Genomic DNA, 19,961 nt, shown 5'->3' with positions numbered 1-19,961 from the left:
TTGCATGAGGGTCACTGCCACATTGTGGACCCTGCTGTGCGGTGTGGGTCCATGCCTGGGAATTGAACCTAGGCCACCAAAGTGGAGCACACCAAACTTAATTATTAGGGCATGGGGCCAGCCCCCTTTTTCAGGCTTCTAACAGATATTTCTCAACTTCCTTAAGCTGTAGAGCTCAGACTGGACACCTGTCCCACCAAAACCTTGACTAAAATGGAGTGGTTGGGGATGTGGCCCTTGACTTTCTGGCATTCCATACTCCCCTGTAAACACCCTAGTAATGCAGGTCGTTTTTTTCATGACCTCGGAAGACTGGCAGATTCATTTAGGGGGCAGGATGAGCCCCGGTATGCAGGTGGCCTGTGTCAGATGAAAAGGCTCTTGTAAGAGGAAAATTGAAAGCGTTTATGTGAGAGGGTGAGGCAATGTCTGAATCTCTGGAAATTCTGCCCAGCAGTCTTATTTCATGGGATTGAGTGGAGGAGTAGTTGGCATCCATCTCACTTAAGACTCTTGAAAACTAAGTTCTAACAACGGGAGGAGAGAGGACCAGGCCCGTTCTGGGGGCTCTAGAGGAGGAAGGATCCTGTGCTGTTGCCACCATGGATTTATCTGCAGTCCCTCCTGTTCAGTGTTTGCCTCTCTGACGTGTTCCCTTTAACCCCTCACAGCAGTGTGTGCCATCTGCCCCTTGTCCATCCTTCTAGTGTTGCTGCATCGCACTGCAGTGACTACTCATGCCTCCTACACTGGGAGCTCCTTCTGTCCCCATCTCCTAGCACAGTGCCTGGTGCGTGAGAAGTGTTTGGTAAAGGAGCTGAACTGGAATGCCTGTTCTTCTCAGTTCTGCTTGTCCCAAATCTATCTGAATTTCAAGTGTCCGTGTAAAACCCTTGTTGTCGAGACTGTCTTCTGTTACCGGCCACAGGAGGAAGTGATCTTTCTCTATTCTGTTTCTGTAGCATTTAATATTTACTTTAGAGAGTTATCATTTTCTGCATTTTAAATGTAGTGGCTTATATTGAATCTTACTTTCCAGATTGTAAACACCTTGAGAGCAGGATCCTTGTCTGATTCATGTCTTTATTTTCTATGACCCACAAAACAATACCTTGCATAGAATAAGAGCTTGCATTTGTTCTCCATACTTCACATATGTTCGTTCTTAAATCCTCAAAACAGCTCTACCAGGTAAGACTATCATTCACATCTGTCTCCATTTTGTAGGTAAGGAAAGTGACGTTAAATAATTTGCTCAGGGTCATGTAACTAGGAAGTGGAGAGGCTTGGATTCACTCCCAGGCAGCATATGCCAGAGCCTAGACTTAACTCTTGCCTTGGTGCTGCCTCTTGTTGACATATGCGTACGTAGAGGGCATTATACAGCTGTTTATCAGATGCCTATAGGTTGGTATTTCTTAATTATTTAGAACCGATAAGCAGTTTGAAGATGATCCATTGTTGCTTTCATTTGCACCCTCTGAACTGTTTTCTCAGCAATGGGAAGGCCAGAAGGGGGCACCAGAAGGTTGGTTCTAGTTTTGGTTCCAGAAGCCCTGGATGGGTTGGCCTCGAGGTTCTGGTTTGGAAGTCAACAGTGCCATCTAGTGGGATGACTTGCTGATATCAACTTAGAATTAGTTTTCTGAAACCCTGGCTGGGAGCCCCTTTTATTAGCTTAGCTTTAGGTTTTGATTGTCAGAGGAGGTCAGAGTGAGATGAAAGAACCAGCCCATCATAGCTATAATCAAGGTGAGTTTTATCTCTTCCAAGGCTGTAATGATGACTATGGTCGTTTGGGTTGATTGAGCCCTGTTTGCTGTGAGGTTTTTGGAGTCCAAAGACCTTCCCCCTTCTACTTGTTCTCGCGTGAGCTCCTGATGGTATAGACTGGTTTTCTTCTCTTTGATGCTCACCTCTGGAGCTGTGTCTGCTTTGGAATTTGAGTTCTAATTATTTGTGGGTTGCCTACTATAGTATAACATGGATCCCAGGTTATATAGAAGAGGGGGCTTGATGCATGTAACAGGTCAGTCCCGCTGTAAGAAATCTCATGGGTCAACAACATGATAGTGCAATTTTGTTGTAAGGATTTTTTAGTAGGCAAGTCTGTGAGACCTGGCAAAGAGGAAATGATGAGTAGCTACTCCACAGTGGACAAGCAGCAAAAAGACTTTGTGTTGAGTAAATGAAAGAGAAAAAGATTGTGTACACACTTAGTTCTGCTAGGCAACTTGGGCTTTGTGTGTGGTGCTGTTCTGGTTTCTGTGTGAGTTTGAAAATCTGATGTAAATGGCTTCTAAGTTCGTTTTCTTCTTGCTGAAAGAAAAGAACATAAAAGTATGGATATAACTGTGACCACAAAAAATCGTGCACTTCTTTGGGAGAGCGTGTGCAGGCACTGGAGCAAGCACTTACCCTATGAGATTGTTCCGAGTTCAGTCTACTGGGGATCTAGTCTAAGGAATATACTCCGTGGAGATCAATGTGTTTTATTGTGCTCAACAATCCACCAGAACAAGGAAACGATTTTGGTTATACTGGAGCCTGGATTATAGTGACATATATAGTAATAGGAATTTGTTACTAATAGAATCTATGCAAAACAGGAGTTTGGTAAGTTTTCCTGTAAGGGACCAGATAGTAAATATTTTAGGCTTCGTGGGTCTAAAGGTCCCACTGCTTAACGTATTCAGCTCTGCCTTAACTACTCAGCTAGGCTGTTGTAGCAAAAAAGCAGCCGTAGATAGTATGTAAACTAATGGGTGTGGCTGTGTTCCAATAAAACTTTATTTATAATACTGAATTTCACATAATTTTCATGTGTCATGAAATGTTACTCTTTAGAAAACTTTTTTTTTGCCAACCAATTTAAAAGAGCAAACACCACTCTTAGCTCATGGGACTGTGAAACATCAGAAAGCTCCAGATGTGGCCTGTGGGTGTAGTTTGGGGACTCCTGACTAGATGCCTGGAATAGGTCACAGTTAGCAATTAATAAAAATTATTTGTTCATCAGCTGTTTGTTCAGTTAGTGTCATAAGGTGTTTGAACTTTTTTGTCTTTCTCTCAAGTAAGATGGACAACAGTTGAATTCCTCTCAAGTAAGATGGAAGACAGTTGAATTCCATCTACCTTTAGTGTAAACTGTAGGCTGAAGCTCTAGAATCCTTTTGCCTACAGGGCTTTAAGGCGTGAGGACTCTACCTTCTGTCCTTCGTTTATTCCTCACCCTCCTCAGCCTTCCGTGGAGGCAGGGAAGCAGGCCAGGTGACCCCTGCCCCATGAAGTCTTTCTTCCTGTGGAATTCTCCCGTCCCTCCACACCTCTTCTCCCAAGTCTGCAGCAGCCCCTTGAGAGTCTCCCATGAGGTTGAAGAAGAATGAAATTGGTATCCTGTGATAGAGGTGAAGAGGCCCCATACAGAGAATGCTCACTGAGATTATGTAGCCCGGGAAGAACTAGGTGATAGGTCAGGATTTCCCCTGCTGCCGGAGGTGTGATGGGTGGTGTTTGCACCACATTTGTGTCACTTCTTATATCTACTGTGTCAGTACACTTTCCATGTAAACTTACACGGGGAGCTTGTATCTTTAAAATTTTGTAACGCCATCTCTTTGTCTAGCTGAAGTCTTAATGACCTCCCCCAGCGTTGAGAAAGAGGCCGAACGTTAACGGTTCATATCCTGTGTCTTTCCTCAGCAGCCAACAGAGTAGCCAGCAGAGCAGCCACGATGATGACTCGAACAGGTTCCTGAGTCCTCGGGCGCGAGAAGAAAGGTAAGGTCAAAGGAGGAGGGAGAGCATGGAAGCAGAGATCACGGTTGTGGGGGGAGGGGTTGACATGTTTGAGTAAGATTGTGCTTCTGCCACAAGTGAGAACTGTGGGAAACTGAGGAGGGGTTGGAGACTGCCAGACCTCTGTGCTCAGAGACTGGTTAGAAAGACAGGATATTCACCCAAGAAGCGAGAGGGAGCTAAAGGTCCCACTGCTTACCACGAGGAGGCTGATGCAAAAGCCTTTTGGCGTTCAGCAGAGGAGATGTCAGGATGCGGGAAACCAGATATTGGTTGGGAGGACATCAGAGTGGAGTTGGGACTTGAGGCATACCCCAAAGGTTGGGTACAGTGCGGATGGGGAGGGGAAAGGGTGTCTTGTGCCTGAGGAAAGCTGCATGGCCTGGGATGGCATGCGTGGCATCAGAGGGCAGCAGAACACCGAGATTGGAGTGGATTGTACGTGTTAGAGGTTAATGAGAATGAGGTTGGTTGTGCAGGGTGCAGTGAGAATAAGGAGGCTCCTACGTTCTCGTTGGAGTATTTGAGGTACGACTAGTTAAACACTCAGGAAATGAGGACCAGCCAGCATCTGCTTCACGTAGCACCTATGAATGGTAGACAGAGAGGGGTCTGTTGTAGCAAGTTAGACTGCTGTGCCCAGAGAAAGTTGACTGTATTGATGTTGACTAAAAGGATGTCTCAGTTGGCATACCAGAGGGCCCTGCTTTTGGTCTAGCACTGTTTACTGTTTTTTATCAACAAACTGGATGAAAAAGCAGTATACTTTTACCTCATTTATCAAACTTGTGGCAGACACTCAGCTGAGAGGGAGTGGAGTGCACTGAGGATGATAGAATCAAGATTTAGTATTATTTCAAATAGAACAATGGGTGAAAACCAGGAGATTTTTTAAAGGAAATGTGCTATTATGTATTTATATTACATATATACACATATATATAAAATAATAGTTTCTTTTTTTCGAGGAAGATTAGCCCTGAGCTAACTGCTGCCAATCCTCCTCTTTTTGCTGAGGAAGACTGGCCCTGAGCTAGCATCCGTGCCCATCTTCCTCTACTTTATATGTGGGATGCCTACCACAGCATGGCATGCCAAACGGTGCCATGTCCGCACCGGGATCCGAATCAGCGAACCCCGGGCCGGCCCCCAAAATAATAGTTTCTTAAGTGTAGTATTACCACACGGAGCCTAATTTGACAAGATTTCTTGTGAAAAAGAACTTGAGGGTTTGATTTACCAGCCAAATATGAGCTAGTAATGTGACACAAGTACCAAACGATCTTTGAAAGTCTGAATTCATTAATGGCAGTGTGGAGTATGGTTAAAAAGGAAAAAAAAAACCAGGTCTCGCTGTAGTCTGTACTAGTTTGGTCACATCTGGTGTGTTATGCCCAACTCTTTGGAAATGAATATTGATAACTTAGAGTCTAGAAAAGAAGGATCAGGATAATCGCTGATAGCATTTTAAGGATCCATTGAAGGAAAGGGGTTCAGCCAGGAAAAGAGAAGTTTTCAGTGATTATAACAGCACTCTTTAAGTATCTGAAAGCCTACGAAATGGAACCAGAGGGGCAGAAGTTATAGCAAGACGGACTTCGTTGCAGGATAAGGAAGACCTTTTCCTGCTTGGAGCTGTACTACAGTGGGATAGGCCTCGAGAGGGATGAACTGACCCCCTTGAATAGAAATGTTCAAGGAAAAGCTACATGGTGTGTTATAAAAAGGACTGTGTCCTGGGGGAGAGGGTGGGACCTCTGTAATCCTTCTCTCTTTAGATTATAAAGTCTTGCCCTCATTCTCAGTTTCGTGCTCATTATTAAGCAAAATTAACAGTTCAGCTCATCGATTTAGACAGAGCTTATATGGAGGCATGAGGCCTCCGGGGGCAAAGACTAATCATTCTTGTCAAGAGGCTTAATCAGTTATGATCTGATGGCAGTTCCCTCAGTCTCTAGAGTGGCCTACACTCTCTTTTCAATGCTTTCTGGATTTCATCAGCCGTACTTTCAAAATTAGAAGGAACCATAGAGTTCCCCCAGCACAGCCCCTTCTCTGTGCTGTGTGCCCTGCACATCCGCAAGCCTACAGCCCAGGTCCGTTTCTGATCATGCTGTCTTCAGTTGCTCCTGACCCGTCAGCTCTATGATTGTCAGCTCCTCAAGCCCGTTTATTTCATCTCTGCTGCTGGGGCATTTGTGGGAGAGATGAGGAAAGTGCTGAATTTGAACATACTCCAAGTTCTTCCCGAGGCAACTTCATCTCTTACTCTAGGACATGGCTGCTTGCTGACTAGAGAGAGCCCTACCTTTTATTTGCTATTTGGAATTTTATGTTGATATAAATTATGTTCTGTCTCCGTCTCTGCCCGCTCCCTCAACCAAATGGAATGTTACAGAGTCTCCCATCCAAACCTCTGCCCAGAAAACTCCTCTAGATGTCTTTCCTGGTCTTTTCTTCCTATCCCTGGCTCACTGACAGCCTCTAGAACTCTTCATGGTAGACAGTGAATATAGTTTTGCACCAGCTCATCTTGGGCAGTGTGGGAAACAGAGAGCGCTGTGATCAGAAGTATGCTTCCCATGGCGGTCCCTGTGGACCCCTCCCTTTGGAAACTCAGGACTGGAACGTGTTCATCATGGCCTTTCTGAATGAAGTCTTTTTTTCTCTTCTCAGCCAGTTTGTTCTCCTGGAGAGAACAAGTCCCCAGAGTGGTAATTAATCACCCAGCTTCAGCTCAGAACAAACCCCTACACCCTGCTTCTGATCCTTCCTCTATATGTTTCGACCCAATTAGGAGACTCTCTAGGGCATTTTGCATGTTGGTCTGTGACATCCTGGCCTGGGGCAAGCGTGAGATGTGCACCCTGGGGAGATTTTCAGCAATGGTGGGGGCAGACGCAAGCTGTTTTGGGCCCTATTTGGTGGACAGCGCACCCTGCTGGTTACACTGGTGTTTCCTGTACGGGCAAGGCCTTCACGTAATCATCTCATTTACTCTTTGCCACTTCCCTGGGAGGCAGGTAGAACAGATATTATTATCATGGATTGAAAGTGGTCAAGTGTGAGGTGGGTAACATGGACCCTTTTCTGTGGCTGCTCCTAATTCACCAAACCATGTGATCAATTATAGGATGAAAGGTAGTTTCATAGAGAGGCAAAAAAAAAAAAAAAAAAAAATTTCGATTTTATTTCTGTTTTAAAGATCAAAATTATAACCCTTCAGTATGAGGTGCACATTTAACTGGTTAAATAAAACATTGATTTTTCTTTTTCTCGTGTTTCGTTTGGAATAGATACAATATTTAGACAAAATAGCTATCCTACTGTAGTCTAGAAAATGTCCACATTACAGCAAAGGAGGAAATGGCTCAATGTGGTGTCCAAACTTGAGGGCTTCTGAGAATTTTTTTCCTCTTTCGATCAGTGTTCTGTCCTGAAGGAAGAAAACCTTTGGACTCATGATGGGGGCAGAGGGTAGGTGGGTGCAGGGAGACAGTCATGTTCTGGGCAGGTTCAGCCCATACTGGATCAATTGTGAGGGTTTCTCAAGTCTCCAGATCTTTATTTGATGCATTCACCCAATGGCAGGAACTTTCAAACAAAGCCAGCACTGTAGAAAAGCGAGCTGTTTTACTAAGGGCCTTTTATGGACATAGTGTTCGTTTCAACAGAATGTGGTAGCAAGTGACCAGGAAGACTTTTATTAGTAGGAAAATTGAGACCTGATCAGGGCTGAGGTAAGCGAGTGCCAAGGCAGGGCCACATGTGGTAACGTATCCATTCCTGCACGCAGGCTTGTGTGCCTCAAACCTTGATGAACTGTCTACAAGGTACTGAGGAGCCTCTTAGAGTCTAGGCTGCCAGATGAATAGAGGCTCACTGTGTGTGCACTGGGCACCGTGGTGTGTTGGAAAGAGCAAGAGCCTTAACATCAGACAGACTTAATTTTGACTCCTTTCTTCCTTATTAACTGTGCATTTTTAAAAGCAATTTACTTAGCTTTACTCAACCTTAGTTTCCTCATTTGTGAAAGTCTTTTCTTGTAAAGGATAAAAGAGAGAACTTATGGAAAATGCCTGATAACTTAGCAGGTAGTAAGTAGTAGCTGCTAGTACTGTGATGATTTTGGCTCTCAGTTTCTTAGCAAATCTGTACTCTTCTGTCCTCGAAGAAGCAGAGACAAAGAATGTGTAGCATATCGAGCACCTGCAAAATGTCAGATGTAGACACTAAGGATAAATAGATTGAAGTGTGGTATTTCACCTCAAGAGCCTCATTGTCTTATGGTGAGACATACCTGTGAGTAAGCAAGTATAATATAATGTAATAATTGACATACGGAATTTTGTATAAAGTGATAAAATTTAGAATTTGTCTGCTAATGTGCCTAGCCCTGTGTAATGAATCTTACATACACAACCCTATCAAATAGATGCTATTATGATCTTCATATTTGAGTTTAGGAAACTGAGGCTCAGTGGAATTAAGAAATTAGCCCAAGAGTCACACAGATACTCTGCTCGCGGTGAGGGCAGGGGTGCGGGGGGCAGGGAGAGGGCCTTGATATCTGGAAAGACTCTATGGAGGGGGTTGTGCTTCAGCTGAGAGCTGCAAGATGAGTAGGAGTCCGTCACATGGACAAGGGAACAAGATGTGCATAAGCATGGAGGCGTGAGAAAGCAAGGCGTGTTCAGGAACTACAAGTATTTCAGTATTGCTGCCACATCGTGTCCCAGGAGGAGGGTAGCTAGTGAGTGGCTGGGAATCATCTTTGGACAGGTAGGCAGGTGACTGATCATGTTACATCCTGCCATGATAAAGAGTGGGCTTTATTTATAGATGATAGGAAACAAGTGAGGGACTTTGAGGAAGGGGGTACCAAGGTCACACCCAGGTATTATGAGAAAAATCACTTTGGTCCTAGTGTGAGAGATGGCTTTAAGGGGCAAACACTGGAAGCAGATAGACAAGGAAAGAAACTGTTGCAGTTGTTTCATTTAACAAGTATTAATTGAACTCATATTACATGCTAGCTATTTTAGCAGGCTTTGGGGAGTACCCATATGAACAAGATAACCATTGTCTCTCCTTTCTAGCAAGGGAGATAGATTATAAACAAATAAATATATGAGAAAACATCAAGTAGCAATAAGTGCTGTGAAGAAAATGAGAAAGGGTGACATGGTGGACCAAGGCTTTTTGGGGCTACTCTAAGTTGGGTAGGCAGCAATGTCTCACTGACATGGTGGCATTTAAGCTGAGCCCAGATGGACAAATTTCTGAATTATGGTAGTGAGGACAGAAAAGGAGGAACCAATTGAAAAAAACTTGTTAAGTAGGTTTGATAGGACTTACATCTGGGTCAGGGAAGGGTGTCTGGTGTGAACCTGAGGTTTCTGACTTGGGCAGCAAATATAAGGCAGCAGAGTCTAGAAGTTAAGTGCCTGCCTGGGTTGGGATTGTGCTTCCACTGCGTGCTGTGTGATCTTGGGCAAATCATTTCACCTCTGTGCCTCACTTTCCTCATCTATAAAATGGGTATAATAATAGTTCATACCTCATAGGGTTGTTGAGAGGCTTGAGTGTGTGTGTCTATAATGATTAGACTAGGAATAGTGCCTGGCACACGGCTATTATTATATATGTGCTTGCCGTTATTATTAATACTATTATTATTATAAAAATATTGGATAAGGGGGGAAGAATTTGAAGAGCGGGGGAGGTAGTGAGTTTAATTCAGGCATGTAGAGTCTAAACTACCCATGGAGCATGCCAGTGGAGAGATACATTAGGCAGCTGGCTTTACCCGTTTGAAGCTCAGGAGACAGGACTAGAACTACTTGTTTGGAAATGAGAATGTAGTTGAGCCAAGAGTCTTAGGATTAGGAAAGTGTAAGCAGAAGGCAAAGGAAGGAGGAATTTGCAGATTACCCAGGGAAGCTGGGAGAACTAGGAGACAGAAATATCATATAAGCAAGAAAGTCAAAAAGAGTCAAAGAGGGTAGAGTTAGGGAAGATAAGAACTAAAAAGAGTCTTCTGCAGTGGCAATTAAGAGGTCATCTGTAACCACACAACAGCTTTAGAAGAGTGTATATGAGGGGAAGAAGAAGAGACTGCATGGAGAATTCATTCTAGAAGTTTGCCTGGGGAGAAGAGAAATAAAGATGGCACCTACAGGAGAAGGCAGGGGTGATTCAGGAGAATTTTTATTTTAATACAGGGAGACACAAGCACTTTTTAAATCTCTGAAGTAGAAACCAGTAGGTCAAGGACGAGAATTTCAGAGAGAACATCATTCATCCATTCACTCGATAAACACTTATCAGTTATGCGCTGTCTACTCATTGAGTTTCCAGTGTTATTGAAGAGCTAATATTAACACAACTGAGTATATGGCAGAGAAAATACAAACTTGGATATGTGTATTAAAGGAAGGGAACACGGTTCCATGAGAGAGTGTACCAAAGCAATTGGACCTAGAGAGAAGGGGTGAGGTCGAGGGTGTAATGATTGAGCCAAGACCAGAAGGATGAGTCTGAGGTGAGAAGGAAGCAGTGTGGTGAGACAGATGAGATGAGATGAGATGGGCAGGAGTTTGGCTGGTCATGACAAGGACTTGAGTCTTATTCTAGGAGCATCAAGAAGCCGTTGAAAGTCTTTAAGAAGGGAGGTGACAAGATCAGATTTGCATTCTGAAAAGGTTACAATGTGAAGGATGGAGGCAGCCCTGGTGATGCAGAGATCAGCTGAGGCAGTTAGCAGGCAGTTATAATAGTCCAGGCAGAGGATATCAGTAGCTTGGACTTGGGATGGTGGTAGGGAAGAAAAAGAAGGAGATGAATTCAAGATATATGTAGGGGATAAAACGTCCAGGACTTGCTGATGGATTGAGCATCACGTGTGAGAGAGAAGGGAGGTCTTCAGAGTTAGTCCTGGGATTCCAACTTGCTCAGCTGGATAGCACCACCTACTGAAAGATAAGGACGCAAGGTTTCGGAGGAGGCAAGAAAAGAGAGACCTAGATCACGGATAAAAGGATTAGCTGTGAACTGGTTATAATAATGGATGTGGATGTAGGTGATGTGGTGGGAAGGTGAGATTAATAGAAGCAGGATCTGTTTTCTCTGTGTAATAGGAAATGAGATCATCTCCTAAGATCAAGGAAGGTGGAATGGGAGTAGTATAAGGTTTGGGTATAATTAATTTGGAGATTTCTTGTGTCACCTTTTCTCTGACTAGCTTAAGAGACGTTCATGTCTTACACATCTTACTCAAACTCACCCTCATGTCTTCTTATTGGAGTAGAGACGGCAAGTTTCATCACACCTATTTTACAGGTGTCGTAGTAGGCTCTGGTTCGTTCTGTCTAGACTTGCCCCATGGTGTGCAGTCTTTGGCTTACTTATCTGTCTCCCACTAGCCCATGACACCCTGGAAGACAAACTGATCTCTTATGTCTGGCACAGAGTAAGTGTTCAGCGGATGTTTGTGGAATTCATGAATGAACAAATGGAGAAACCAAGGTAATGGAATTGGAGGCCAAAAGATAAGCCTCCAGAGCTGAAGCAAGGGCAGAATGCAGGCCCGCTAAGAATAGACAGCTTCCTATTAGAAGGAAAGATGTTTTCCGTTCTGCTTATTCTATCCCAGAAATTATCCGCAAATAGCATATTTTCAGAGCACCCCAGCTCCATCAACTTGCTTGGCCAATGAATTCCCCATGGCCCTGCGGACACTCAGGTGCTCTCTCCAGGCAGCTCCCCCACCGTGGGGAAGGAGCCAAGTAGCAAGCCCTCTGGGAGCAGTGCCTGCCGGCCTCCCCCTCCTTCTCGCACCAGCAGCTGACATCACATGCAGGTACAGCTCCATCCTCCCTGCCTGAGGACAGAGGAGGAGAGGAAACTCAGCTAGTGCCCAGAGCACTGCCAGATGTTGGAAGATGGAGGAGGGCTCTGTTTGGAGCTGTGGCTTGGGCTGAAGGCAGAAGGGATCCTGGTAACAGGGAGCCTCAGGCTCTCCCATCCTGGGCCCTCCACCTGCCTGTGTTTTGTATTGAACATTAGGGCAGGGAGAACTCAGGTGCAGGAGCCACGGTCGACAGCTGAAGGAGCGGCAGAGGCAGCAAGTCCACACAGCTCCAGAGTGAGCCCTCAGCTCTTGAGGTGCTAGCTGCCATGTGGTGGGCCCTCCCTTGAGCCCAGCATGGTGCAGAACCTGCACTCAGAGACCGTCTCTTGCAGCACGGCTGTAAAGCAGGCCTGTCACCACCACGTCTCCTCCTTGAGGAAGAAGCTGTCATTTCTACGAGCCAAGTAGGTGCAGGGGGCCCCTGGAGATCAGGGCACGAGGAATTGGTCTTTGGCTGGTTTGGGATCACCTGGGGCTCTTCACAGAGGTGGGGGTGCTTTGGGGATTGGCTCCCACGTTTGGGGATATTGTTGTCATTTACCAAGCGACCCAGGAGGCCCCAAGAGGGGGACAGTGATCTGTTGCAAGAGACTGAAGGTAAAGGATAGTGGAGGTGCCACCAAGGGAGGCCGTGTGGCCCTTTGCTATGGATGGAAGGCTTGACTGGGCCTCACCGCAGGTCTCCCAAGGAGGGTACTTGACTCTTGGATTGTTCATAACTGGCCAAGTATCATCATTTTCCTCTTTCATGGTCACTTGCTCCAGTTGGTGAAGAACTCGAATCCCAAGAGTAAGTGCTGTAGAGAATGATGTATTCTGTCTCATTTAAGGTGCCTAGAGCAGGGGTGCTGGTGTCTTTGGGGGTCCTGATAATTCTCTTCCCATTATAGAGGCCCACCAGCGAGGCATTTAGGGGTGTTGACTTTGTGGGTTCCCTTCTTATCTCTGCTTGTTTGGGACTTTGCTCTGACCCCAGAACTGCTTGAGCAGCCGCTGGGGAAATCTGAGCAGAAAGCAGGTGTGGGACGCTTTTTCCTAATGTGGGCCTTGTACCTGGCAGAACTGTGGCGCCCTGGCTCCCAGCTGCACACACTGTGCCTTGGCCTGTGTGACAAGCAGAGGGAAGGTTTCCTGGAGGAGAAAAATGTTTCAGCTCCTAGGGGCAGAGTTTAGTCAGGAGGCTGGTGGGTACTGGAGAGAGAGGGGCATGGAAGCTTATCGGCAGGGGTTTTTTTGTGAAGAGAGAGACAGCATTAAGAAAAAGGAAAGATGGGACAACTGGAGTGAGGGAGAGAAAAGGAAGAAGATAGGGAGTGAGAGAGGCTAAACGGATTTCAAAGGTGGGTAGGGGCTGGAGGAAGTGGGTGACTTGATCTCGATTCTCTTCTCTCTCACACACACAACACACGCACACTTACACACACACGCATAGGTGTAGATGCCCGTGATTGTTTAGCCATCTGTTGACAGGTGTCCTCTCCCCAGGGATGCTGACATGGCAGAGTTTGAGGGTGGCGAACAGAGACTGAGTCCTTCCTCTGATGAGGTGACTCCTCAGGTCCTGACCACCCAGAACTTGTACACAGCAGGCACCCAGCAGGGAATGGCAGAGTAAGAAATTCTCTGAGCCTGTGGCAGGGTGCTGGGGGCAGGCACAAGATTCTCTCTGCAGTGGTCGTGTGGAACTCAGGAGTGCTTTGAAGACTGAACGACCTTAGTTTAAATTCCGCCTCTACCAACTGCTGGCTGTGGTGCTTTCATAAAATCATTTTATCTTTTCTGAATCTGTTTCCTTCCTTAAAAACCAAGATAATTGTACCTATTCTGTGGAGGTTGTGGAGATCAAAATGACATAAAATGGGAAAGGCCTTAGCACTGTGTCTGGCACACAATAAAGGGTAGCTTTTGTTGTTGTCAGCCAACAGGAGATTTGGGCTAAGCCTGGAGGAGAGTTTTGAGCTCCTAGAGGAATGGCAGTTGGAGAACTTGGTTAGGTAAGCCAGCAACGGGTCCACGAGAGGCCATGTGATGATTCCTTAGTTGCCAGGGGAACCCACTCACCTAAACTCGGTCCTCACTTTCCCAGCTTGTTCTCCATCTTAGCACTAATCATGTTATACTTGTGTTTATTCGTTAGCTTGGTAGTTGTCTGTCTCCCTCTCTAGTCCCTAAACTTCATGAGGGCAGGGACTGTCTTTGTTTTATTCAGTGGTGTGCACCCAACACTTAGTACAGAACTTGACACATGGTAGGTGTTCAGTAAATATTAAATGAGAAAATGAGGACATAGATAACTCTCTATGGCCTGTTGCTAGCTCTGACATTCTATGGTTATAGGGTTCTGTGGCTGTGGCCCAAATTGAGGGCCAGCGACTAGCCCTTGTACTTCTATTAATGCTTGTGACGTTGTCATGGTCATGGAAATGGTTTGATCTGTGACTGCCCCTCATGTGTCCTCCTTTGTCTGCGTCACATACACATCTGCACAGGGGATTTTGTGGTCTTGGGGAAGACAGCACATGGTGGCAAGTGGATAGTAGAGAGGAGAACCTTATTTTAGGTTGAGGCTCAGCTCTGACTTTGGGGGAAGGGCAGAGAAGCAAGTGGGCGCTCCTGTCTGCCCCTTCCTCCCCGAGTTCCCAGTTTGTGGCTCCTCTCTGGCAGTCCTGGCTGCTTCTGTTGCTGTCAGCAGAACTGTCTGCAGGTGTAACCATCACCTGCTCTGTGTTTCTCCTACTCCAGCATTTCTTCTTCTCTGCCTGAGAAAGAAGGGTATTAATTTTAGCTCAGAAAACTATCTCTGCGGATGCTATAGTTGGGATTTAGATTTGGACAGCTGGCAGGACTGAAGGTAAATTTTATTCCCCAGCTTCCCTACTTTCTGTTGGAGGAAAGCGCATCCTCTTACCAGCCAGGGTGAGGAAGGAATGGGAGTGGGTGACAACTCATGGGCTCAAGCAGAGACTCCACCTGCAGGCTTGCCATGCTTTGCACTGCATTCCTTGCCTCCCTTTTACTCTAGGATTGAGATGCACTTGGAAACCAAGACCCCTGGGTTCTCTTCTCTACGTGTCACTGATTAATACTGTAAGTTCAGAGCAGCTATTTGCAGAGACCACTCCTTGCTTTCCCATCGAGGTGTTGAAGAAGCCATTGTACCAGAAGTTGATATTCCAGCTTGGTTGCAAACCCTTATCAGTAAAAATTTTTTGAGCATTTTTTGAGCATATGCCACCAATGTAATGTATGAATGTATTTATATAAATTATATACATGCACTACTGTAATAATGTTTTGTATATTATATGATTAATCGTAAATTTTAAAAGGATGAGATAAAAAGAAATATAAGCTCTAATATTTTCTTCCTGTACTGCATGGGTATGTGTTCATGTCCCCTTGATAATGAGCAGCCTAGTTGGGAGACCAGGGTTCTAAGGCTGTGGTCCTCAATCTGTTAATGGGTTTCAGAATCACAAGCAGAGCTTACTCAGTGTGCTGATTCCTGGGCCTGTCTCTCTAGTTCCGAGATATGTGGACTAGGGTGGGCCTAGGAATTTGCATAGTTAACACATATCCCAAGTGATTCTGACTCAAGTGGTCTTGGACCACACTTTGAGAAACATGCCCTGTAGCTGGAAGCCTCCTGTTATCCCTGTTCTGGCTAGTATCAAGTACACAATTTAATAGGGCTGGGATGGGGAGGGCCTAGGTGTCCCATTCCTGGCCTGTGACATGAGTTTTGGAAGAAGCCTCTTGAAGACCCTTGGTGCCTTTTTAGCCCTAGCCTGGGGACACTGGTATTAGTATGTAGCTTCTGTTTTTTCCTTATCTCCCTTCTGCGTAGCCCAAGAGTCACCATTCTGCAGCAAGGAGGATGGGGGAGGGGGATGTATAATTAAATTAATCATTTCATCTTATCTGTCACCAGCTTTCCAGGTTGCTCAATGCTTCTTTTCTTCTTTTCCTCAGGCACGTGAGAGTCAATCAGTTAACTGCTGGGCTCACTCCCTCTCTTTCCCATTCCTCCTCAGTCTGAAGGTGAAACTCTTCTGTTAAGATGCAGAGAAGCCCGTTGTAACCCGGGTTCAAAATGGTCCTGGGGCTGGAAAGAGGGGAGGGGCTGAGGGAGTGGAGGATGTCTGAGTACCTCCCCTGCACACACACACACACAAAAGCTCCCTTGTGTTGTTCTTTATATGAGTGTGATGAGTGAGTTAGTAATAGAACCCAGGGCTGGACTTTTGAATCTCTTAGTTTATTAACTTGGCTCCTCGACAGACTTGCTTTGGGATCTACAAAGTGAACAGTTTCACCTGCTCCACCCTTTTCCCGCTAGAATTGAAACAACTATCACCTGTGTTTCCTTTTCTGGGCCTTTTAAACTATGGGTGGATTTGCATCTGACTAATAGTTAAATCAGTTGTCTCGTAAATAAGGGTATAGAACAGAGATCTATAGAAGGAGCCCTGAAGAAGGGATTTCAGGGGTCAAATACTCTGTACTCTTTCCTAATTCATGAATTTCTTCTTCAATCCCTCCATCAAGTGGTTATCTGTCCCTCTGTGAATAACTTCCAGAATGGGACATTTGCTAAGGAAATGGGATCTCTTTCAGTAAAGAAATCTCTAATTAGAGGAAACGACTGCAAATCTATGAATGTGAAGAGCAAACACAAGACAAAACAGAGTGTCTGTGTACTTAGTTTGTGGGCACATGTAATTTCTGAGGTGTGATTTCTTGTTACAAGTAATAGCTCCTATTTTGGGAACTTACTGCATGCTCAATGCAGTCTCTACATGTGCTACCTTATTTCATCATCTTAGCAACCCTATGTCCTCTTCTACCCATTTGTAGATAAGGAAATGGAGATTTAGATTGTCCACTGTCACTGCTTATAAGTGGCAAAGCTGAGACTCAACTCCAGAGCTCACGTTTTTGTTTGCAATGTTATACGACTCCTCCCGGAGAAAGGGGACATGTGGCTCTTGGGACACTTGGGGTCCAGTGCAGACCTCCTGCTTTTCCTTGGATCTGATGGATCTTTCTTCACCAACTTCCTAGATCGGAAGCTCCAGATATGGAGGTGTGTGAGTGAGTCTTTTAATGACGGTTATCTCTTGGAAGCCTTCAAAACCAGACAGAACAGAAAACAAATTGACAAGGAGAGAATAGACCCCAAGGATTCTGAGTAATCCAGTTAAATATGCCGGAGGGCCAAGTCAGTTTTCTTTTTGAGGAAGATTAGCCCTGAGCTAACATCTGCTGCCAATCCTCCTCTTTTTGCTGAGGAAGACTGGCCCTGGGCTAACATCCATGCCCATCTTCCTCTACTTCGTATGTGGGATGCCTACCACAGCATGGCTTGCCAAGCGGTGGCATGTGCGCACCCAGGATCTGAACCGGCGAACCCCAGGGCACCAAAGCGGAATGTGCGCACTTAACTGCTGCGCCACCGGGCTGGCCCCTGCCAAGTCGGTTTTTAAAACAATCTCTGTTGAGTATGTTTCCTATGCCCTGTTGATTTTGAGAAGTGCCTTAGGATTTTAATGAACAAGGTGTATGTAGGAAAGATCCAGTACATTTTTTGTTTGACGGTATCTCCTTCTGATGCTTTCCTTTGGTTTCCCTATCATGCCTAACCCGCAGAACAGAACTCACCTCTCTGCAGGTACCAGGTGAAGCTCCTGTCGGTATTTGCATGGGCTGCAAGAGTCCTTCTCCATTGGGCTCACCAGCAACCCCTGCCGGCCCTGGCTGTGCCGGGAGAGGAGGGCGTGGCCGTCTGATCCCTCCTCAGTAGTGAGATCAGTGGTGAGTCAGCAGGCAGAAGGCAAGGGGAGTGGCTTGGGCTCCACTCCTTCAACCGTGGAGGGCAGGCATGTCTGCCTGGCAGGACAGCTCCCCCCTCTTAGGAAGAGAGGACACTAGGAGAAGGGAGCTGCCAGTGAAAAGGAAGAATTGCTGGTTGGAGGAGCTGTGCAGATGGGTTTGTATGTTCTTCTTAGATCTCCTCCTCAGAGTCCTCTGGGGCCAATGAGTTCTTCCTTGGGCGTATAGATGGTATTTTCCTTGGTCGCTCTTTTCTTTCCAGCCCCAGCCAGCTTCCGTAGCTTAATGGTCTGTTTTTGTTTTCTGGATATAAGTGGTACGTGGCAGACCTCCACCTTGGGGCCAGTCTCCTTCGGAAAGAGGGTTAAGGGCAGTGTGGAGAGGGAGTGGGCTCTGGAAGCACTGCGTTCCCCTCCACACCTGCCTTTGCATGTTGCCAGCTTTGCATCCTCTCCAGCCCCAGCCCAAGAATTGGTGGGGTCTGTAGCTGCATCTTTCTACCTCCTTCGCAGTTCCCTAGAGACCTGAGAGCAGAAGGAGAACACTCCTGACTTGGAGACTCTCCCTGAGTTTCCCGCTGGCCTGTTTTGGCAGCTACAGAGAGGAATGGGGGAGTGAAGCCACTCTTCTCCAATAGGAGTCCCTGAGGCTGCTGCTTCTCATTGGACTGTCCAGGGATCTGTGACCACAGTCTGTCTGTCACCTTGTCTTGTTTTTCTCTCAGCTTCAGCAGTAGTCACTAGAGGGTCTCTCCAGTGGCCTGCATCCAGTGATGTCCCAGTGGCATTCAGACAACCCCCAGGTCTTCCATCCTAACTCTTCTGCCAGCACCTGCCTCCGTAGTCTGCAGTAGAGTGTTTGGTCGTACAATGGGAACGTGTGGCTCCCCTTACCATGCACCATAAAAAGGTCAGGCAATATTATTGGCCTCTTCCCCCCTCTCCCCTCCCTGCTGACCCCCTGCTTGGTTAATCCTGTGGCTTCCTATATATTCTCACCCTAAAAGCTTGTGTGAAAGGCTCCGAAGTCCTCTGCAGCCTGTCTCTGGGTCTTTGGTGAAAATTGGTACGGGCATGGGGGTAAAGCTCCAGGGAAGAAAGTGGGAGAGTTGACAGCCTTATACTTTATGACCCTTTCCATTTGTGAAGCACTTGCATGAATTTGTTGTTTGAAAGTGTAGTACAGAGACTGGCTGCTGGCTGGAGGCAGTGTGATCGGGCCTGGAGATGGTAGGGAAGGCAAGGAGTTGTGTAACCACACCAGTGCTAGCCTTGCATTGGCACCATGCGCAGACGGCTTGGAGATTTGGGGGAACTCATGGAGTTCCCATTGTTCCCAACCCCCTGAGTGCCCTTAAGATAGTAATTATAAAGGCATCATTATTTTAGTTCAGGTTTATTGAATGTGCCTATTATGTGTCAGACACTGTGTGCTCCTTTCAATTTCAATTTCAATTTCATTATCTATGAAATGGTTATTACTGTTACCTCCATTTTCTAGATAAGAAAACTGAGGCTTAGAGAGAGGTTTCGTAACTTGTGTAAGATTACATGGCAATTAAATGATGGGCTGGAATATGAATCCAGGTAATTTGGCTCTAGATTTTAACCACTATGCTACATTGTCCCATCCAGGCCTAGAGACTGGTGTTGAGGTAACATCACTGATAGCCCTGTCGCTTGTGAAGTCTCAGGAATGGCCAGCGGCCGGGGCAGGTGGGTCTCCCCGCTGCTTCTCTTGTTGTTTTCACCCTGAGGAGCTCTGAAGTAAAACTGCACCGATGCCAGCAAGACGTGACTCTTGCACAAGGTGTGAGCTCCGTGATCAAGCCGCTGTGGGAGGCTGATGGCCAGGCACGGTCCCCTTATCCCTCCAGCGGAGACTTGTCCTCAAATAGCAGTTCCTCCCTCTTCTTGACATCCCCTCACGGCTGAGGGGGCACTACCATGGCTGACTGGTCCCTAAGGCTGCTTCCTCTCCTTCTAGAACCTGAACCCCCATCTCGCCCCCTCTGTGTGGGCTGCTTTGGAAACTCTTGTGCCCCAGTCCTCCGACAGCACTCCGACCTTCCCAGAGATCAGTTCAGCTTTGCTAGACCAATTCAGACTCGAACTTTGCAGTACGAGCTGCCGTCTCTCTAGTTTTCCTCATGCCAGACAGTTTCTATCCACCTGTAGCTCCTCTCAGACACTTCGGTCAAATCATCTCGTGGAAATTTCCACTTTGAGTTTTTAATTGCTTAGTTTCCTTTCTCCTCCCACTTCCAACCTGATCAGTTTCTCAGATTTTCTTTGTGAATCTTTCTTTCCCTTCTTTATTTTCATTTGGACTCTTTTATTTTCTTCAATTTTTTCCCCAGACTTCCCTACACGTCCCCCTTAACGTCCACCACCGCTCAGCCTTACCTGCCAGCGTCTCC

At 46.2% G+C, this 19,961-nt stretch overlaps 1 protein-coding gene across 16 annotated transcripts in view; it reads left to right on the top strand.

Moving 5' to 3' along the window:
• The window catches only part of GRAMD1B (GRAM domain containing 1B), a 228,332-nt gene that overhangs the window by 96,758 nt on the left and 111,613 nt on the right, over positions 1-19,961 (top strand). For 14 of the 16 annotated variants that reach the window (XR_011495642.1, XM_070490038.1, XM_070490045.1 and 11 more), the window contains one exon: positions 3,703-3,780. The exons of 1 other annotated variant lie outside the window; for it this stretch is intronic. Coding sequence is in view for 11 of the 15 variants with exons in the window: in XM_070490038.1 (XP_070346139.1) it covers positions 3,703-3,780 (78 nt within the window). In the remaining 4 variants the exon portion in view is untranslated. Of the gene's footprint in view, positions 1-3,702; positions 3,781-18,266; positions 18,437-19,961 lie in introns of those variants that run through there. One more of the 16 variants, XM_070490052.1, reaches the window with a different exon arrangement.

The sequence above is a fragment of the Equus asinus genome, chromosome 20 (genome assembly GCF_041296235.1).
Source record: "Equus asinus isolate D_3611 breed Donkey chromosome 20, EquAss-T2T_v2, whole genome shotgun sequence".
Classification (NCBI taxonomy): Eukaryota; Metazoa; Chordata; class Mammalia; order Perissodactyla; family Equidae; genus Equus; species Equus asinus.
This window is presented reverse-complemented; position numbering and strand designations above follow the sequence as displayed.